This window comes from Magnolia sinica, chromosome 1 (genome assembly GCF_029962835.1).
Source record: "Magnolia sinica isolate HGM2019 chromosome 1, MsV1, whole genome shotgun sequence".
In the NCBI taxonomy this organism is placed as follows: Eukaryota; Viridiplantae; Streptophyta; class Magnoliopsida; order Magnoliales; family Magnoliaceae; genus Magnolia; species Magnolia sinica.
The window spans coordinates 112,917,893-112,939,960 of record NC_080573.1 but is presented as its reverse complement, the minus strand read 5'-3'; the positions used below and the strand labels follow the sequence as shown (position 1 = coordinate 112,939,960).

The window sequence follows — 22,068 nt, the reverse complement described above, 5'->3', positions numbered from 1 at the left end:
TGGTTGAAGGAGGGTGATAACAACATTGAATTTTTCCACGTAGTAGCTAGTGCCTAAGCTCGAGGAAATAGAATTGAAAGTGGGGTGGAAGAGGGGGTTAGATTCGAAGGCAAAACTGAGGCTTGTGAGGCAATTGTAGGCCACTATAAGAATTTTCTATCAGATCCTCAAATTAGAAGGCAAAGGCTAGACAATTTGGGGTTTGAGGTGCCCTCAGGAGTAGATGCTTAGTAGTTGGAAAGGACCGTTTCCGAGGAGGTGAAGGCTGCAGTCCAAGAATTGGAGAGAGAATGGGAAGCCATTAGTGGAATTGGGTTCATCTTTCATTGTGTTGATTCCAAAAAAGGAAGGAGCGAATCGCCTTTATGATTATCAGCCCATCAATTTGATAGGGGCTTTGTATAAAAATATGGCTAAGGTCTTGGCATCAAGGGATAGGGTTGTATGTTGGGTCACATTATCTCCAATAAGCAAGCCGCTTTTGTGGAAGGTAGACAAATCCTGGATGGCTCATTGATAGCTCATGAAGTTATTAACTCACACCACCGGTCAGATAATAGTGGTGCGGTGTGGCGTGTAAGCTAGACTTAAAGAAATCCTACAACCATGTTGATTGGGCTTTTCTAGATTATATATCAAGTCGGATTGGCTGTAGAGGAAATCAAATAGTGTGGGTTCAAGAATGTATGAGATCGTCTAAGTTTTTAGTGCTATTAAATGGCTCCCCGAAAGGATTTTTTAGATCAACAAGGGAGCTTAAGCAAGGGGATCCATAATCTTCTTTCCTTTTTGTTGTGGTTGTGGAAGCGCTACGTCGCATGTTGTCCCAAGGGGTTTTTGAAGGCCTTTTTAGCAGCTTTAAGGTGGTTAAGGGGGATTTCCAAGTGTCTCATCTTCGATTTGTTATGTAGATTCAAGTGATACTATCGAACTTTTTTTTTTTTACTTCTTAAATCTATCTTCTAGTGTCCGAAGTGAGTGCTTAACAAGCTTGAAAAGCTTAGAGGGATTTTTTATGGCAGGGAGAGGAGAAAAAGAACTTTCATCTTATGAAATAGGAGGATGCTTGTAGGCCAAAAGAGGTGGGAGGTATTGGGGGTTAGAAGCTTGGATTCCATGAATTCAGGCTTTTGGGGAAATGGATTTGGAGATTTGCTAAAGAAAAGGGTAGCTTTTGGAAGGAGGTTGTTAAGAGGAAATATGGGGTGGAGTGGTGGGCCAGTAGCTTTTGAAAGGAGGGTGTTGAAGGCTATAATGAGGTTGAAGGGTGTGGTGAAAGAGGGGGTTTGTTTGGTGTGAGGAATGGTTTGAGGGTTGGGCTTTGGAAGGATGCGTAGCTGGGAGAGTGGATGCTGCAAGATCTTTATCCAAACATAGCTTGAGTGGTGGTGGATTCTGACATCATAGTTGCTTGATGTTTTATTGTTATAAGGGACTCAATCTTCCAGATGGTGAAATTGAAGAGTAGGTAGCCTTTTTGTTGAATCAATTATTGAGAGAGGCTCTCCCGAAGGAGTTCAATTCGGTGTGATAGAATCAGGTTAAGTCGGGGAAATTGCCAGTGAAGTCCCTTTTTCATGCGTTGTCTAAGGTTTTGACCATGAGTGAGAAAGCACATTCCTTCTTCCTATGGTCCTATGGGGCAGTGTTTGCTTGGTTGGTAAGTTGGAATAGGGTCTTAACGATCGATAATTTAAGGAAGATGGGTTTATATATTGTGAATGTGTGCCCCCTTTGTTTGCAAAGTGAGGAATCGATCAATTGCCTTTTCATGTATTGCTCATTCTCTAATGAAGTATGGGAAAGATTCTTCAAGATGTTTGGAGCAGCATGGATGTTGCCCAAATCCATCAAAGGCCTCTCTAAGCAATGTCATGGTGTTGGTATTGGTGTGGGAGCTTTAGGTCAAGCGGTGTGGAGAATGTCCCTTCTTGTGGGTCTTTGGTCCCTATGGGGTGAAAGAAACAACATGTATTTTTGGGGATGTTATTGGGATTTCTATAGGAGTTTTCCTTAAAATAAGATCCTTGGTTGTAGGATGGGTTCTAGTTGTAGAGCAATTATGCGATTGTAATATGCCTGGCCAGGATTGGTCTGGTTGCAAGTTTTCTCTTCTTTCTGATTTTGTATTCTTTGCAGCCTCTGCCACTTTACTAATAAATTGTCATCCTTAAAAAAAGTTACAAATTTTCACCCATAATATGATAAGATTGTGACACGCAAGATTATAGAACACAGATCCATACATTTTCCTCAATTAAACAAATTGGACTTCTTTTTTACCACTCAACTGCATAACATAAATTAAGACAAAAAAGTACAAAGTACATGGTAAGTAAAGTAGAAATAACCTGGACAAAAATCTGAACCAATCTTCGTATAGCCTTCGAGAACCAGCATGGGAGCATTTGCATCAACGAAGTGTCACCTCCAGTAGAGGAGAAAATCTGATCACGCCAATTCAAATAGTCCGACAAAGCAGACTTGCCAAATACTGTAGAATGAAAGATGCTGTTCAGATTCGTTCAATAGGAAGATTTTTTTATTTTTTTTAAAGAGAGGTCAGGGCAAATTCTTCGAAAGAAAACTTGGAATAGCACGACTATGAGACAGCACTGAAACTGGAAAAAGAAGAATGTGGAAAGAAGAAAATAACCCCTCTTTGCATTAAAGGCCAAAGAAGCGCCATCTGCATCCTGTCCAAAACACGCTGAAACCAAAGTACGCCACAGAGTGGGGAACTGTTGAAGACCAGGTCTTAGATTTTCCAATGTGCACTGGGCTGAAGAGCTACAATGCCTATTTACACTTCCACTGCACAGGCATTTTTGAATGGGGGCAGGGGCATACATTAAGGTGGCTAAAGCTGCCATTTCTCCTCCTCCTTCAGCCATATCATCAACGATACGTATGATTTCATCAATCTCAGGAACGTTGATATTGTTACCAAGAACTACATTGTGAGACATAATTGACCGAGCATTAGAAAATGATGCATCATATTCACGTCCTTTTATCCTCGATAAGAGCAACCACTTTGCCCAGTGACAATCTCCCTGAAAAGTATCCAAGCATTACCAAAAAATCATACAGGATATTATAACTAGTGGAACAACAAGGCATGGAGGTTATAAGTCATCATGATCACTGGACACATCTTAAATCATCTAAAGTATATTTGAAAAGCTAGGCAAATAAATAAAAAGCACTATGTTAATATTCTGGGGAATATATTACAAAACAAAAAGAAACTCTACAGTTTGATGTGATGTTTTAATCAAGATGGTCAAAGAATATTGATATGAATCCATAATACCAGAGACCATGACACCTGGACTTTTAGATTTCTTGGGATACCCACATCAAATTTGACAAGATATGGGTACAGGTGCCATGCCCAGCTGAGTGTTGCTTAGACATGCTCAGATGTTTTATATACAAATCACAATAAATTCTAAATGCATATTCAATAAGTGTTTCAAATAGCACACGCTGCGTAGCATAGGTAGCCTTCGTGCTACCTTCCCTAATGTATATCCACCCTAGCATACGATAGTTTAGGTGGCAGGAATGCTACAAGCCTACAATCTATGTAGCGTATAGCAAAGTAGAGGTAAGAGTACAACACAAGGTACTTCAGCTTTATAGCTTAAAAAGCTTAAGCTTTGAGGGGACCTAATTTTGTATTAGTTTAAGCAGTGTGCTTTAAATAGCTACGCTATGTAGCATGTAGCTTAGCCTTAATGCCTTGTAGCTCATGAAAATAGCTTAAGTCGTGTGTAGCTTACGTTACACACTACATAGACTTCACTACATGCTACGTAGCTCACATTACAAGTTATTTTTCATTACAATATTAAAATCAATTAATGTTTTCAATGATTAGTTGCATTTTTCTATTTTCAATAAAAATTAGTTAATCTTTTTAATGCTTTTAGTAAAATAATATAAATAACAGTATTAAATCAATTTCGTTGCTCTTTCTTTTGCCTTTCCTTTTACTTTAGGCTGCATTTGGTTGGACCAAGCATCATGAAATTTTGTTAAATTTCACTATTAATCAATCTAATTTGGTGCAGAATGTCATGAAATTGCCTTGATTAAAATCTAGAAGTAGCATGTAGCTTGCACTACGTGCTATGTAGCTTACACCTCACGCTTTAGAGGGGTGAACGCTACGCTAAACGCTATTAGCTATTTAAAACACCGTTAAGCACCCATTTCAAAATGGTGGTGACTCATCATCCTCACATGTGGCACTAATGTAGCTATCCAGACCATTCAAACGGTGGGCCCCATTTTGGATAGAGCATACATCTAGAATCACACCTATCAAGCAATCCTAATCACCCGCACAACTATGCCAAGTGTACGGTTGAATAGCTACAGCCATTTTAAAATGGAGTAAAATAAACAGGAATCTAGCCTTTAAAAAATATGAGGTTTTCGAAACAAGGCATTCACAAGTTCTAATACCTTCAACCGCACATCGCTGCCCGCCCAAAATTCCAGCCTCCTAATTCTCTCAATCCACACAACCATTTGAGACAAAAATTTAGCCGATCAATTGACACTTGGAGAAGACCATTTGACAAAAAAAATAATAATAAAATAAAATAAACTGGGGCATTGGAGCACAAACAAAGGAAAACATTCAGTTTCCCCCTTTTCACATCCATATGGCTCTTGAGCTTAGGGCTCGATTGGGAACTTGTAAACGGAGGTAAATGAAATCCATTTCATAATTACACTCAAATCAAGTGTAAATGGAATCCATCAGTTGTGTTTGGTAGCTTGTAAATGAAATGCACTGGCATCCAACACTTCTAGTCTAGCGGGCGTGATCCAACCATCCACCCATGAATTTGGGGGTTTTTTGGGTGGATGTCCATTGTTTTCTATGATGTGATGTGGCCCACGCAATGATTGGATAAGGTTGATCTTTGGGGCATGCTATCATCAAGGTTGAGTTCACTTGATGTGTGGATTAGATGACAAGCAAGCCTAACGCCTGCATCTGACAATCCGACCACGTTAGCCACATACATGGAAACATGGTTGTTTGCAACTGTTGGAGCATGTAGTGGTTGCAAGGCTTTCAAAAATTGTATTGCCCCTCAATCCCACTTCTCAACTGGATGTGTTAAAATAAGGTTTGGCTCCATCATCTATTGTAGCCTGTGATCCAAGTGATCTTCCCATTGCATTACGCAAAAGGAGACACCTGTGTATTGCTCATCAAATTTCCAATTTCATGTCATTCAACACCCTTCCACCTTCGCATTGTGTTATTTCTCTGTTGATTCCCCTATTTGTGTGCGAAAGTCAGGCCCTTTCACATTGTGAGTGAAGAAATGTTATGTTGGATGAAATGCATGCCCTAAAAAAAAAATATATCAATCATGGAAATTCCTTTTGTTCCCCCTAGTAAGCAAATTGTGGGATGTTATTGGGTCTTTATAGTTAAGTAAAAACCCAATGGAGACAAATCACGCTATCAAGCCCGTTTAGTGGCTAAAGGACTAACTCAAACTCATAGCATTGATTTTCATAAAACCTTTGCCCCTGTTGCAAAGTTGAATCTCTGCACATGTGCTACTATTGCTTGTTGCTGATTTCTCTTGCCCCTACATCGGTTAGGTGTTGAAAATGCCTTTCTTCATGGTGACCTACAAGAAGTTTCAGTGGATAGGATTTCTTCCATCTACTGGTGTGCATACAATATGCAAATTATGCAAGGCTATTTTTTGGAGTCAAACAATCTCCTCATGCATAGTTTAAGCATTCAGCAAAGCAATGTTGAAATGTCACTACACATAGTAGTGCAAATCATACTCTATTTTTCAAAAGAAATGTCGGCATCTTCATTGTGATTGTTCATGTTGACGATATTGTTGTTGCAAGACATAATCTCAAGAAAATTCAATTATTGAAGAGGTTTCTCTGTCAGAAGTTTGGCTTAAATATTTGGCCCCTTGCGATAATTCTTGGGCATTGTAATGGCTCAATCTCAGTAGGACATTGTTACGTCACAATTGAAGTACACTCTTGATCTCATGTGTGATTGGTCAACTTGATGCTTGACTGATGGATACAACCAGACAAAATAGTCTTCACGCTCGGTGGTGATTTGTTGTCAAATGTGTGGAAGTATCAGTGATTAGTAGAGCTTATATATTAATGATTATTCATCCAAGATATCTTGTGTGTCGTCATTGATGAGACCAATTTATGCACGTGCCTCATTCTTGCCGCCTAGGTGTTATTTATCAAATCTTGAAGTACTCAAAAGGGTCTACTAGTAGGTCTTTTATGCTCTTAACCAAAGTATCCAATATGGTTATGTAACAGCAGTAATGGCTGTTACATAATGGTAATGGTGATAATTGTTACGTGTTATGGAAAAATTGACCCATAACAGTCCGTTATGGGGCCAAATTAGGGTTTTTTTTTTTTTTTTTCCAAAAAAAAAAAGTCATAACAACTAATGCCGTATGGTAACGGTAATGGCAGTGGCCGTTACCGCCACTTTTGCTATTAGTGTCTGACGTGCTCTTGACATGGGCACCTTATATTGAGGCATATATTGATGATAGATAAACAATCTACTAAAAGTTATTATACTTTGGTGGGTAGAAACAAGCTATATGGAAGAGCAAGAAGCAATTAGCGGTGGTTCCTCTACTGTTGAGGCAACATATTATGCCATGACACAAGCCATGTGCAAGCTACTATGGTACAAGACTCTCTACTGACCTGCATATTCCACTTTCTCTTCCAATGATGCTTTGATGTGATAATTAGATCAATCCTATCTCCTCTAATCAAGTTATTATGTAGTGGTAGTGGACGACAAATTGGCCAGCTTGCTAGCCGATTAGATATGGGCCGTATCAACCAATACAGCCTCCATATTAGTCGATGCAGCCCTGTAACAGCCTAAACTTTCTTTGGGAAAAAAATCTCAAAAAATTATAATTTTTTTTTAAAAAGACCCTATATATGCACATTTCTTTTTTGGTTATGGACGTATATTTGACGGTGTAATGGGCTGTCTTTGGTAAGAATATTGTATTGGACAACATCAACTTGCCATGCTGAAAGTCCACAAAAAGGCCCTAATCGAATACAGGTCAACCAACATTTGGTGGATTAGGGATTGCCACACGTAAGTACAACAAAATGAAGATTGTAAAATGTTTTTTTTATTTTTTTATTTTTATTTTTAAAAGAGTGATAGTTTACCCCTTTTGATGTTACCCAAAATGGTCTGCTTCGCTTCGATTCATCGAATCCCACTCAAAATTTGTGTTTTAATCATCAAATAGTCCTACATGGTTGATGTTATTTGTAAAGGACTACATTGTTGAGAATGAAAGGAATATATAGAAGAGGTGGGAGATCTGTATGAGATTTTAATAGACACACACACACACACACACACACATATCCATCTATATAATTATTTATAGCATGTACAGCTGCATGGACATCCTACATCCCCCCCGCGACAAGAAAAAAAAAAAACCTCAAGTTGCTCTAAGGAGTAGCTTGAGCTTGAAAGGCCTAAAGAATATTTATTCAGAAACAAAGGAAAATTTTCCACAACCAAGAAATTTGAGCAGCAGCGAGTAGCATGAGTTGAGTATGCAAGGTTGCAACATCATCTCCAAGCATATGGTGCACCATAGGACAACTGAATATATGTATATTGGACTTTCGATGACTTCTAGGATGCACACCATTGGTTCTTCCAATGACCAACGATTGTTCTAGTGGCACTTCCGGCAGCTAGGATTTCAAAAATTGCCATTATGGTGGATACAACAGTTCCAGTAGTTGGGAACCATTGCTATTCCAGTGACTCTAATTGTTTTGTAGCAAAGAAGAGAAGCTGGCAAGAAATGCTCAACAGAACAAAGAACGCCAGGTTTGATAACATGACAAATAATTTTCTAGTGAGAAAAAGATGAGCAGAGAAGGATTCTAGTGTAAACATGATGACTAGGTTGCATTCAAGGCAGATGAGGCAAGTGCATCACTTAAAGTGCTCCTGGCCTCTTGCAGAGCACTGAAACTAATGCACCCAAGGAGCACCAAATGAACCTCTTTTCTTCCAAGATCAATGTGGGTTTTCATGACTCTCCACCAACTAGGGAAATCTGTCATTGCATTGATGATCTTGAGCGCAGACAATGGCGTGCAAATTTCGGTGACGGCAGCAACCGATGACGAAATGGGTGCAGATTCTGCCATAGTTATAAAGCAGATGAACAATAGATGTGGGACAGGTTCTCACCGGTGAGCTTCGGAGCAGACTCATGTAGGGGCTCAAGAGTCTGTGCAGACGATTTAAGATGGGTGCAATTTTTTTCTACTATCAGACGTGGCAGCGGCCGTAAAATTTAAAAGAAGCTTCTATTGATGACAGCGGAGAAGCAAATGGTGAAGAAGAAGATAACAGGAGTTATGGAGCTAGCAATTTTGCAATCAAATCTGACGATGAAGATGTATAGTGGTGGTTGTTAGATGGGTGACAGATTTAGTTGGGAAAGATGATGGTAGCAGCTTGCGTTCCAAAGACAAGGATCTGAAATCTGAATTGGGATCCAAACAAATCTTAGATGCAACGGTGACAAACATTGATGAGTAAGGATCAAAGGAGGGGAAACATTTGAAGATGACAGCAGGATCAGCGACAAATCATGGCACTGATGCTATGTTATTAACAAGAGACTACATTATGGAAAATGTTGTAATATATAATTCCATTGAGAATGAAAAGATCATATAAAAGAGACAGGAGATCTGTAGGAAACCTTAACAGATATACATGCATCCATCCATATATCTACCTATAGTATGTAAGATATCTTATACCATGAAAGTTGAAATGAATAAAGTCGAAAGACGAAGGGGGGGAAAAAAAAACTGAAATTGGAAGCTTTCAAAATGGTCCTTTTTATGGTCTTCTTGGCCTGTAACAGCGTATTGGCCTGTCAAAGAGCTTATACGGGGCATTTCGGCCTATATCAGCCGATATGGCCATTTTTTAAATAACAAACTGATTCACGTAAGCGAGGTGACCGTTTCTTTTATTTAATGGCCTTTACGGTCACAATGTAACCCTTTTTCAATACCATTCCTCCAATTTACCATGAATGGACAAAGCATATCAAGGTTGACCATATCCATCACAAGCTGGTCATGATCGATATCAATACTCAATCTTGAGGAGAAGTGCAAAGACGAATTTCTGTAGTCATGTTTGTACTATGTTTGTTTGTTTCTTTTTGTGATCATGTTGAAAATTATAATGGTCTCCTTTTATTAATATCATTAGTGTGGTTGTTTGTGGACAATATGTACAACTTTTGCCCTAGTCTTCTCTCTCTCTCTCTCCTCCTTCCTCTCATTCTTCTCTCCTTTCTCTCTCCCTTTTCTCATTCTTCTCTCCTAATCTTCCGTTCTTTCTTTTATTCAAGAGATTCAACTTTGACATGGGAGTGTTGTCAAAGTCAGAATTTTCCATGTGCAGTTCTAAGACTATAAAAAGGACATTGCTCTCCAATGGGCAGTTGAGATGTAAAACTTCTCCCAACCTACCAGTTTAAAGCCAGCCCCAAATTTCTAGGAAAAAGACTAAGATGATGATGATGATGATGATGGTAATTTATAACAATCTCATGAGGATTGGATGGTGAGGATAGAAAAAGAATCTAGAAAGACAAGCAATAACCCAATGGAGTCCATCACCTAGGAGGTGTATGGAAACAAACTTTTTACGGAAGTACTCTAGGAAACCTATCAAAGTATTCAATAACAACAACGGTGGCCATAACGACCAACCTTATGGCCATTATGATATGGGCCATAACGGCCATTAAGCCCCTATAACAACCGTTACAGCCCTGTAATGGTCAAAATCATTTTAGAGGAAAAATGTATTGGCCCATTATGGTCCCTTGTTGGCTGTTACAGGCCTGCTATGGGCCAGTTTTTCAAATCAGGCATTACAACCCCATATCACATAACAGGCACCACGTTATTGTTACGTACAGCCATTATAGTCATAATTGTAACCATTTTTAATACCTTGGAATCTATGTCCTTCTGGAATAAGGGTTATATCACATAACAGGCACCACGTTATTGTTACGTACAGCCATTATAGTCATAATTGCAACCATTTTTAATACCTTGGAATCTATGTCCTTCTGGAATAAGGGTTGTTACGAGGGATGACACAGGCGGAATATGTTTTCTTTTTCAAGCCCTTAGGCACCATTGATTCTAGCAAGGCAGAAGCAACAGCACAATGCATTAACCTCCAATTGTCCAAGTCTTCTTTTATGGATCCCTTCATCCAAGGTGATTCAAAGAATAAGATAAAATGGGTGTCTTCCATGGAACCTGGGCCAATTATTCCTTTTCTCATGCTTTTAGAAGGCTAATAGTAGAGTAGGCTCTCTAGCCAAAGGCAGATTAACAAGAGTTACCGCTCTTTGTACTTTTCTTTTCTTTTCTTTTTTTTTCATTTTTCTTATTCTTTTTTGAATTCTCTCTGAAGGAATCATTACTATTTAAAAAATTACAAGAACAATCTAAACATGGTTTTAAATAGTCCAGTAATGAGTTGACTTAGTGAAATGAGTCATGCTGTGAAACTTGCACCTATTCTGCCCAAGTTAGAATGAGTCCCTACCAGCTTCAATCCTTCAGTAAGTTGCACTTGGAGTCAATTAAATCAACGAGCCTAAACTGGATAGTGAAGGATACCCTAGTAATTACACCAAGCCTATGCAAAATTCCAATGTGCCAGAGTCTCATTCCAAATGCACTGAGGATGGACTCCACTGCCATGCATGCAAGTGCATTTGCAGTGAATTTCAGAAAAATTACACAATTGGATTACACAACCCCATTCATGTTAATTTCTTAAAATACCCGAAATGCCCTCCAATCTACTACACAAATGGGTTAGACAACCCCATCCATGATCTCCCCTTGAAAAATAGCATGGCATTAAAATTCCTAAAATGCCGGAAATGTCCCAATCTACTTAATCATATTCCCTGTTCTACTCTCGAATCTTGATAATTAGAATAAAATCCAAAAGCACACTTACTAGAATGATTACTTTGTCAAATAGGACATCAAGAAAGTCAGTAGGTCCTTGTTGTTTCTTTACAACTTTTGAACAAGATTAGTAGACTACACGTAGAGCTGTACATGAGTAGAACCGAGTCGAGCTTGGCACAGCTCGACTCGGCTCGGCCACTAGCTGACCCTAGCTCGAACTTGGCTCGGCTCGGTCCTCAAGCCTGACTGGCCAGCTCGGCTCGGTTCGGTCAGCAGCTCGGGTCAGTTCGAGCCAAGTTCGAGCCTATGCAGCATTTTCTCAAACACATGGAGTGCACCTTCAATTTCTCACAGTATGCAAAATTGCAGCAGCAGTTTACAAGTATTTCATCAAACACTCAATAGGTAGAATCAAAATCAAGATACAATGGTAGTTTTATCATGTAATGTTTTTTTTTTTTCTTTTTGTAGTTATTTGTTTCATATCCATACCTTCCTCGCCACCAGCTGATCCCGTGGAGAATGTATGCACCCGAAACAACACTTTGTTAAGTCATTTCATCAAACAATTGGTGAGCAACATCAATATCAAAATAACCGAGTCACCGAACTGGTTCGATCCGAGTTCGATTCAAGTTGAGGTTTGATCCGAGTTGATTCGAGCTTGGACAAGCTCGAAATTTCCGAGTCAAATCGAGCTTTTTCGAGTCGAGTCAAGTGAGCTAACCGAGCTAACTCGGTTCATGTACAGCTCTAACTATGACCCAACTTAAATTGGGAAACATGAATGCTGGGATTTATAGCTATTTACAGCTTTCTTTTGAATATAAAAGGATACATTTGGAGGAAATTAGGATTGACTACAGGATTTGAAGCTTCCATGGTCAGGAACAAAGTTTTGTAGTTTTTTTGGGTTGCATAATAGCACAGATTATTTTAGGTCTATGTTGCTAGATGGCTGCTTCTTACAAGATTATTACTGAATTTAGAACTCTCTACTGCAATTCAAGATTTAAAGTACACATTACTGTAAATTTCGGAGTGTTTGCCTGTTTATTACTCCAGTAGTTGGCTAATGGATTTTTTTTTTTTTTGTTCAAGATTCTTATACATTTGAGTATTTCTCCTCAGTCAACGGCATCACTGTCTGACTTCACCTTCTCGATGCAGCATTAGAAGAGGAAAAATAAAATAAATACCACAGTCTATTACAAGTTTGTTGTCCTCTTTACTTGACACTCTTGTGCTATAAGAATAATAGAAAAACAATTGCTAATAAAATGCTAAGAAATATCAATTTGAAATAAAAGGGAAGATAAATTTTCATTATTACTTTCACATAGTGAAGAACTTGTAATAGACTGTAGTTAGTCCAAATAAAATCTAAGCATACACTAGAGATACCCTAAGTAATGACAAACATTTATCAAGATAAATGAGAACATAGAAATAAGCCATTACAATCAAAGCAAGCATTTGCAAACTGTATCTTGCATTGAAAATAGTAAGACTCACTGGTTGCTGGGAAACTTACTGCAGCTTCCAGTAATGAACCAAGAGAATCATTATCTAGAATCAATTTGTGGTGGTCCAGGTAGAGGTCCAGAAGGTTAGGCAAGTTATATCTTGCACAATGATGTATTACAAGTTTGTGCAAGGATTGCAAAGTATCTTCGTGAAATTCTTCAGTGATATTTCCGATGTCAAGATCTGATAAACTCTCGGCAGATCCACCCTGGTAGGAAATTTCAGATGCGTTGGTAATAAAGCCTGCACGTGCCAGAAGCGGTATAATCTTTGCAGTGCCTTCCCAATATTCCTTCATGAAAATAAACTTTCTAGCTAGTTTCTTCTCCATGAGCATTCTTAACCACATGGAGCACATATTAACAGCTGAAAACCTGAAAATTTTAATGTTTGGTACATTTATGCAAACAGCATCCAATTCATCAGCAGGGAGGAAATAATTAACGTGATCAGGCATCCTGTCGCTGCACTCAACAGTAGCAGCAGAATGTAATCCATCCAAATTGACTTGGAGACTTCCATCCAATAACAAGGATGGAGGAATCATGTCTAGGAGCCTGGATACCTCATCCCAATCATTGTGACATATATGGTACTCCAGTTGTGATTCCCATAATGTGTGAACTCCCATAAGAAATGGTTGATCCAGAACTATCTGCACAACAAGAGACGATTATAAAAATATATGTGAAGTTTTATACAGTAACTACAAGAACACATGTAGAAAGGTGAGAATAAATAGAATCAATCGGATTTGCAAGTTGCACTTAATAAGGAATAGCCAGTGAAACAAAGTAAAATCCCATAATCAATCAATGCACAAGAAAAACAAGATAATTCCACAGTATTATACCATTGATCAAGAAGCAATACTGTTTACAATGTTGAACTTGACCATTAAGAAGACACATAGAATAACATGGTTTCAACTCAAGCAACATGACAGTTCCATGTATCTGCACAACCATCTTTAAGGACTCGACCTTGGCATCCGAGTCCACCAGACCCTCAAGCACAACAATATTGTTATTTCAGTGAAGAGTAAGGTTCTCATTTGCTCATTATAACTTGAATTACCAACCTGCAAAGTCGAGAACATTCATTGTCAAAGAACTTTGGTTTTACAATATTTTCCAGATATTTGTTGAGTGTAATGGCATATTGCCATTGTTCTGAGTATCGGCGATATTATCAATAATATCACTGATATTATCGGTATCGCCGGCTTAGCGACACCGATAATATTGTAGTATAAAAAATTCTAAGTATTGCCGATATATCTCTTAGTATCACTAATATATCAATTAATGTATGCAGTATCGATAATATCGGCCAATATGTTGGCCGATATTATCAGAATCGCACTCTAGGGATACGAAAAATCCCTGGAGTACTGCTGAAAATGCGAAAATCCTGTGTATTGGTCGAAATATCGCACCATAATGCTAGGTATCGGTAATATCTCGCGATATAGTGCGATATCGCAACTTTTCCCCTTACAAAATTTCTTGGTATCGACAATGCCTGTCAAAATCGCCAGATAGTTCCCAAAACCCCCTGAAATTCTTTTTTTTTTTTTTTCAGATTTTTTCTTCAATTTTCTTTCTTCTAACCTGTTTGTGGGTGGATTTCGGTCCATCATTGTTGATCGCGAGGCTTCTTGATTAGAGAGACCTCTTTCTCCCAAATTTCTTGGATTTGGGAGAAAAACCAACGTTTGAAAACATAATCAAGATTTTCTTGCATTTGGGGCTATATCATATCCATAGTCTTGTGGTAAACAACGAAAGAATAGAGGAAAACATGTTATCTGCAAGTCAATAATTGATTTTATTCCCACTTGCTCGCCAATGATGGTTGGAATTGGCCAAGGTTGGACAATCTAGCTTTGATCAAATTGTTGATCACGAGGCTTCTTGATTAGAGAGACCTCTTTTGGGAGGAGGTGCCAAAAGCAACGAAAGTCTTGGCAAGGATAAAGCTCAAGGTTTAAATGGCTTTCTTGATGCATTTTACCTTGTACTATGCGAAGAGGTTAAGGGTGATGTTATGGCATTCATATTTGTGTCTTTCGAGAGAGGAAGATTGTCTAAAGATATAGGTGCATTTTTTATTGCCTTTGGCCCTAAAAAATGTGCAGAGTGTGTGAAGGACTACTGGTAGCATGGTATCCAAAAATGGTTATGTAATGGCCATAACAGTTTTTCGTAGCGGTAACTAGGAGTACCGTTATGTGTTATGGGGCGGCAATGGCCATTACAGAAAAATTGGCCTGTAACGATTTGTTACAGCCCCGTCATGGCCGTTATAGCCCCATTATGGTCAGTGTTGAGGGTCAAATATTGCATATTAGACCCCAATTATTGCCTGAAGTTATGAACATGATACTGTTTAATGGCCCGATTTAATCGTGTTTGTGATGCAGAGTGTATTTACGAGCTTGAACTAAAACAGGGTGCTAAAAGCATGGATTTAACGCTCTAAAGTCACTAAGGCAAGGGACGGACTCTAGGAGACTAAGATCGACGGATTTACACGCAAGAGATCCAAGAAAATCGAGAAACTGAAGCTCAAGTGGCCTGAAAGATGTCTAGAATGCTAGACAACAAAGTTTCCACCATGCGTTCAGCCCGAAACTTCATACGTGGATTGAGGACTATAAATTAACCGTACACATCAATTTTCATCCATTAGATCCCTCGGAAAGTGGTCCAATGGACAGATCAGCCCATAAAACCTTGAGTTGGGGCTCGCCTGAAATCTGGATATACTTCAATTTCATTATCATCGCCTTAAATTGGTTGAGGAAAAGGATGGACGGTACGGATTCCTTATGAACATCACAGTGGACCCCACATGAGGGTGTGTGTGCATTCAGTGCACACACACGCGAGCCGCACCGGACTGGAGAATCCGGTCAACAGGCGCTGACCTGACCACTGTTGCGCAAATAGTGGGCCCCACTCGCTCCCCAGAACGTTGATCTGGACCGTACATTCATTCCATAGGATGGCCAAGACCAACTCCTAGGTGGCAGAACTGCAGAAGAAAGCGTGGATCAGATTTTAACCATCCAAACGCAGGACGGACGGTAGGGAGAAAATTCTGTGGGCCACACTGAAATCAGTCCAAAACTGACCATTCCTGACTGGTTTTTCAAGGGGAAACCAATGGACGGAGTAGATTTCTTTGAAAAATCTGATAATGGCCCCAACCGACAGCCAGCGCAAGAAGCGCTGGCTCTGTTTTCTGTGTTCGGAAGAACCGGACGTTCCAGGAGGTAGTGGCCCACCACTGATGATTATATTGATGATCTGGACCATCTATCATGAAGATGAGCTTGAGCAGGTCGAACTCTAGTTGACTGTTTGTAGTCATATACGCAAATGTGCCCGCTACAGCAATCAACAGATGACCGTCAGCTGCCGTTACAATAGGATTGCTTCACTGGGCCGCATCAAAGGATGATCAAAACTTTCCCTCTCTGGTTAAAATTCTGAGGAGAAGACAATGGATGGACTGGATTTTCTTACCAGCATTGATTATGGGCCCACTAATCATCAGATGCGTAAAATGCTTTTCAGAATATCTGCTGCGTAAACAGAGTAACCGACCTGCGAAAGGAGTGCGTTCACGCACTCCACCGACTCCATCAAGGTCGGTTCTCCAGCGACAACTCTCTACTGCCTTCATTGCCTATAAAAGTAAGAGAAAGAGAGCAAATCATCTTGGCTTGGGTTAGACGTGGAGCAGAGAGATAGAGTTTGTTTTTGTTTTTTTCTTTTTGTTTTTTTTTCCTTTCTTTTCTCTTGAGATTTAGTTAATCAAAACTATGGTTGGCTAAACCTCTTAGCTAGGGCTAAGAGGTGATGCTTGTAGTATGATGTGAGAACTTGTTGCTATGCCTTTTGTTTATACTGAACTGATGTTGATTTTAGTTTAATTAAGGGAATGTTTTTAGTTTTTAATGGTCTGTTGTGACTGAAATTACAATGGGTCTGCGATAGCTTTGAGCATGTTCCTATTCCTTTTATGTTTATGACGTCAGGAAGCCCTATTGTTCACCATCGTCTCCTGGGCATGGTCGGATGACAGTACCCTTCCTAACCTTCATAGCATGTGGATTGGTTGGTAATTAGTTTAATTCTGTTGTTTACTTTGTCTCCTGGGCATGGTTTGGTGATGGAATCCATTCTAATTCATATACCTTTCATCTCTTGAAAACTAGATCAAAGTAAGTTCAGTTTGATTTTCATGGTTACACCCTTCAACTGGATGAAGATGAGACGCTAAGTCCAGTTGAGTTCTTGAAGCAGGCATAAGATCTCCCTGATCTCTACAAGTGGATCCTCTGAATCCCTAGTTTCTTTTCCCTGAATTCCTTAAATTTTAGATAATTATTTCACAATTATCCTCAATCTACAATCAATATTAGATTTCATCTTAGTCTAGTTCTAGTTCTACTTAGTTTCAGATAACGTACAGGTATCAGTCCCTTGGGATTCGACCTCGGTCTTACCGAGTTTATTACTACATCACAACCCTGCACTTGGGGAGTGAACAGTCAGCCGCTATGGCCCGTATCGTAACGGTAATGAAGGTGGCCATTATCGTAATTGAATACCTTGATTTCAAAAGGTTAGTTATTTTGCATTTTGATCCTTTTTTTCTTTTTTTTTCTTTTTAAATCATAAGAAATCAATGTGAAATCATAACATATCAGTGATTCTTCATGTTTTGGATGAAAAAAAAAGGATCTCAAACTTCAATTTCGAGATTTGTTAGTAGGTGGCCCGATTTGGGGGAAATTTTCAAATTTTCCGCAATTTCTCCCAAATTGCTTACAATGTTGCACTCCAAACATGAAATCAAACATGTATAAGGCCTGATTTACTGATCTATTAAGTTTTTGTCAAATTTCAATTTTAAAAAAAAAAAAGCACATTTTCAATTTAAAATTAATAAAAATCCTTTTTTTTTTTTTTTTTGAAATTTCACTTCTAACAGTATTCAATTGAATCCAATTTCAAAGTACTTGGAGTTTTTGATGAAATGCTTATCATATACACTCAAATTTTGAGATTTGAGGGTAGGTCCGTCGAAATTGAGGGAAATTGGGAATAATTCCAAAATTTCCAAATTCATTACAATCTTACACTTCAAATATGAAATCAAACATGTATGAGGCATGATCTACTAGTTCATGTATTTTTTATAATTTTCAAAATTAAATATTATTTTTAATTAAAATTAATAATAATAAATATTTTTGTATGAATTGGTTGTATTTTCATTAATGTTTTCTTACATTTATAAATATTATGAATTCATTTTGAATGTAGTTACATTAGTTCAGTCAAACAACACATAGCTCAGGGCCCTACGCAAAGGAAACCTATTATTTGCACTTTTTTTGAGATGTTATGATTTAAAAATATATAAAAATCTTGTTTAACAATCCATGAAGTTTCATTGACAAATTCAACCAATTTCCCAATGTTTCCCCATGTTTGCCAAAAAGTGTGATGCATTACCCGATATAAACAATATATCTCATGCAATAACCGATATGTATTTGTATCCCAAGGGTGCGATATGTAACGCAATACCGATATTGCGAACATTGGTATCAATATCGCCAAGGTTTTCAACTGTGCAAATTCCAGGTGTCACTTGTACGCCAATGTGTGATATTTCGATAATATTGCCAATGTATCGATATTGCAAAAAATCCGTTTAGTTAAAAATATTTCCATTTCAATTTTTTATGGGTGCATGGTTGTATAATGAAATGCATGTTTGTATGTGGATGGATGGATGTAGATATGGGTGTATGCAAGTATGCATGGGTGGATAGATATGCATGTGTGTCTCATTGTATGTTTATATCCATGCATAGATGGTTGGTTGGATGGATGGATAGATCATGCATGTGTTTGTATATATGTATGTGCATGCATGGATGGAGGGATGGATCCACAATTTTCACCATGTTTCCCTAAGTCAACGATACATGCTTTTAGGCCCCCATTAATGAGTTGTATGTACAAGTCAACCAATATCAACATTAACAAATATCTACCTTTATGGATAGATTAATCAAAACAATTTGTAAATGAAGTGAGAAAAAAAAATGGCAGAATTTATGTAATAACAAATGTATATTTTTTCGTATTTTCCGTATGGTAACGGAATAGGTTGCTCGGGACTTGAACCCCGGACTAGTCGGATGTGGTAGATTATTTCCATCTTGCAATCGGACAAAAAGGGAAAACTTATCGTTTTTTTAAAAGGTAAAACTGCCAGGGATTGAACCCTAGTTCACTCACACACACTACATTGTTTATACTACCTAAACTAACAAGCGAGAAACTTATCATTTGATTCCTATATATGCAAATGGGCATCTTTTTGTTATTATGTATGTGTCTTTTTATAATTATTTGATTTCTAAATATGCAAATGTGTATTTTAGCATCTCTTGAAGTTTCAATAAGAAATTCCACCGTTGTTTCCATGTTTCCCCAAAGTTTCCCTCAATCAATGATACATTTCTAGGTGTCAACAATATCGATACATGTTTCTGTATCCCCAACCAGTGACACATGTAACGATATTGATACTACAACCACTGCATATTGCCTTAGCTTTAGGCGAGTGACATGTTCCCAAGGGCAAAAAGGTATTTTTCGTAAGGTTACTTGATCTCTAAGTCAAGGCATGCTATAAAAGCTAATAGAGATGGTCTCGTCTTAGAAGCCTTGAAGAGTTTTAATTGTGCTAGCAAGAAAAAGAGAGATACAAGAAGGTTTTTCAAGGGGAGAGTATTCTCTAATATGTTTCTTCTCACATTAAGGAACAATGGAGAGAAGTGATGGGATGGTTTTCTGAGAGGTTTTATTGGTTGCTTGGTTCATTGTATGCAAGCACTATTTCTCTTGGATTTTATTTCTCCTTATTTTGCTAGTTGAATAATTTCGGGTGCTTCCTTGTGGATGTAGTCACATTGTGACAAATCATATAAATCCCATGTCTCCTCCTCTATTTGTTTCAACGCATGGTGATGGGTGTTTTGTGTTTATCTTCACAAGACCAATTACAAGAATGGCTGAAAGGCTTCCCCATGTGGGAGCTCCATTTGTTTCTTAGTTTTTGGATTGTGAGCTTCCTTTTATGCAAGGACAAGATCAAACCTAATTAGGCAACACAACACCAATGGGTTGCAATGATAAAGAACAGCATATGACTAGCTATCCTATCATGGTTTTAGGTAAAAAAGCTATGAGCTTATAGAAGATTTTTTTTTAAAAAAAGTGACTATGAGCTTATAGAAGTTGAGAACACCAAGAAAGAAACAATGGGCAATGCACAGCTCATATTATCTCACACTATCAGTGGAACAAAATTTAATTAGAGCCTGTTTCGAAGCTAAGAAAATAGAAAGAAAGTTTTCAATAAAAAAAAGGTAAAGAAATACTTTCATTTGTTTGGGAGTTTGCAAAATGTCCATGGAAACTTGCAAGTAGTTTTCTAAGATCTACATTGTAAAATGAATGAAGAACCACATCAACCATTCATTACGATCTTATGCGGTGGAAAACAATAATGGAATGAATCCACCTCCTCCTTGCCATGTGAGCCACACTATGTAGACTTGGAGAAGGGATGTTCCATATTGATTATAGTAGAAAATGTCCTATCAGTGATCTAGATTGTCCATCATGTGAGGCCTACACCTGTCAAAAAAACTCTGATTGACTGATTCCAACCATTTGATTGATGGCTTAGAGTATGGACGGCCCATATTGATTACACTAGGAAAGCTTGAACATTTATCTAGACCATCCATCATGTGTGGACACCTTTAATGGCTCATCCCATTCAAAATCACTTTGATAGGATGATCCTTGCCATAAGACCAATGGCTTGTACAATGGAACACTCATATTGAATATATTGCTAACGGCCCCTTAATGATTCGAGACCATCCATCATGTGTGGCCCACCTTTGATGACTCATCCCTATCAAAATCATTTTCACTAGATGATCCTAACCACCTGATCAATGATTTTGAAGAATGGATGGTTCATATTGATTACACTAAAAAAAGTCCGATTATTGATCCAAACCATTTAGTACGTGTAGCCCACCTTTGATGGTCAATTCTTATTAAAAAAAACACATTGACTGGATGATCCCAGAGTTCCAAATATTGCCAATAATATTGATATTATTGGTATTGCCAAGCAGGAGATGCCGAAACCCACAGAAGTATCTCTTTTTTTTTCAAATATCGCCGATATATCAACGAAATATCGCCCATGTAATGCTAGGCAATAATATTGCCACAATATCGTCATTCTCCCTTTAAAATTCCCATGTATTGCCTAAATCAATGATATGATCGACAATAGGGTCGACATAAGTGGCAACATGCATTAAAAAAAAAAAAAAAATTTAAAAAGAAGAAGAAGAAGAAGAAGAAGAAGAAGAAGAAGAAAAGAAAGATAAGAAAAAACAAAAAAGGGAAAAAAAAAAAAAAACTATAAATCTTCATCCAAAATGAAAAGGAACTCATTAAGAGATATTAAGGGGTAAGAACATAACTCTATCAAGCTCGAGAAGAGATTCAATCAATAAAAAAACTAAACTTTTTTTTAGCTTCAAAGTCATGAGGACGTAAAAGGGGGGAAAATCAATTTTTTTCCTTTGTTTGGGCTCCAATGTTCTTGAAGAAACATGGAAATGGACCATGTAGGGCTGATTGATCGGCCAAAATCTCCTCTTCAATGGGTTTGTGGATTTCTAGAGTCGGGATGTCGTTTTGGGGGCTACAATAGAGCTTAGTGTTTAAAGTTGAAGAAGCAAGGCTTAGGGCTTTGGGCTTGAAATAAAAGGGATAGGGCTCTCTCTCTCTCCTCTCAAGAGAAATTAGGGCTCGAAGTCGAAGGGGTTGGGCTTTAAATTTGGAAGTCTTTATGCTTGTGTTTGTTTTACACCATTTAAATGTTCATATGACTCTTTAAGTTGTATACTTGTCACACTTGTAGGGACAGTTACAATTGCCTGATAGGTTTGATTCTACAAATACACTCCATCAACAATAGGACGCACAGTTTGAATTGTTTTGGATAGCTATACTTTAGTGCTATGTGTGAGGACTGAGAAGGATGGGTCGCCACCATCTTCCAATTGGTGCTCAACTAACATAAATATATGGAGCCAAAATCTCAAAGTTTTGGAACTATGGTGTAGTAATGTATGTGATGTATGCATTGACGGATGGACGGATAGACATATAGGCATGGATGGATGGATGGATGGATATGCATGCATGCATGGACAGATGGATATATTTACTAATGTATGCACGCACGGATGGATGTATAGATGGATGGATGGAAATATGGACGTATTAGTGTATCCATGGTTGCATGAATGGATGGATGGATGGATGG

The 22,068-nt window shown here is 38.2% G+C and overlaps 1 protein-coding gene across 5 annotated transcripts in view; it reads right to left on the bottom strand.

Moving 5' to 3' along the window:
- Positions 1-22,068, bottom strand: part of LOC131254340 (uncharacterized) — a 158,913-nt gene that overhangs the window by 61,125 nt on the left and 75,720 nt on the right. For all 5 annotated transcript variants that reach the window (XR_009175507.1, XM_058255340.1, XM_058255330.1 and 2 more), the window contains 3 exons: positions 12,617-13,264; positions 2,657-3,056; positions 2,352-2,494 (listed from right to left, as the gene is read on the bottom strand). Coding sequence is in view for 4 of the 5 variants with exons in the window: in XM_058255340.1 (XP_058111323.1) it covers positions 2,352-2,494; positions 2,657-3,056; positions 12,617-13,264 (1,191 nt within the window). In the remaining variant the exon portion in view is untranslated. The remainder of the gene's footprint in view (positions 1-2,351; positions 2,495-2,656; positions 3,057-12,616; positions 13,265-22,068) is intronic.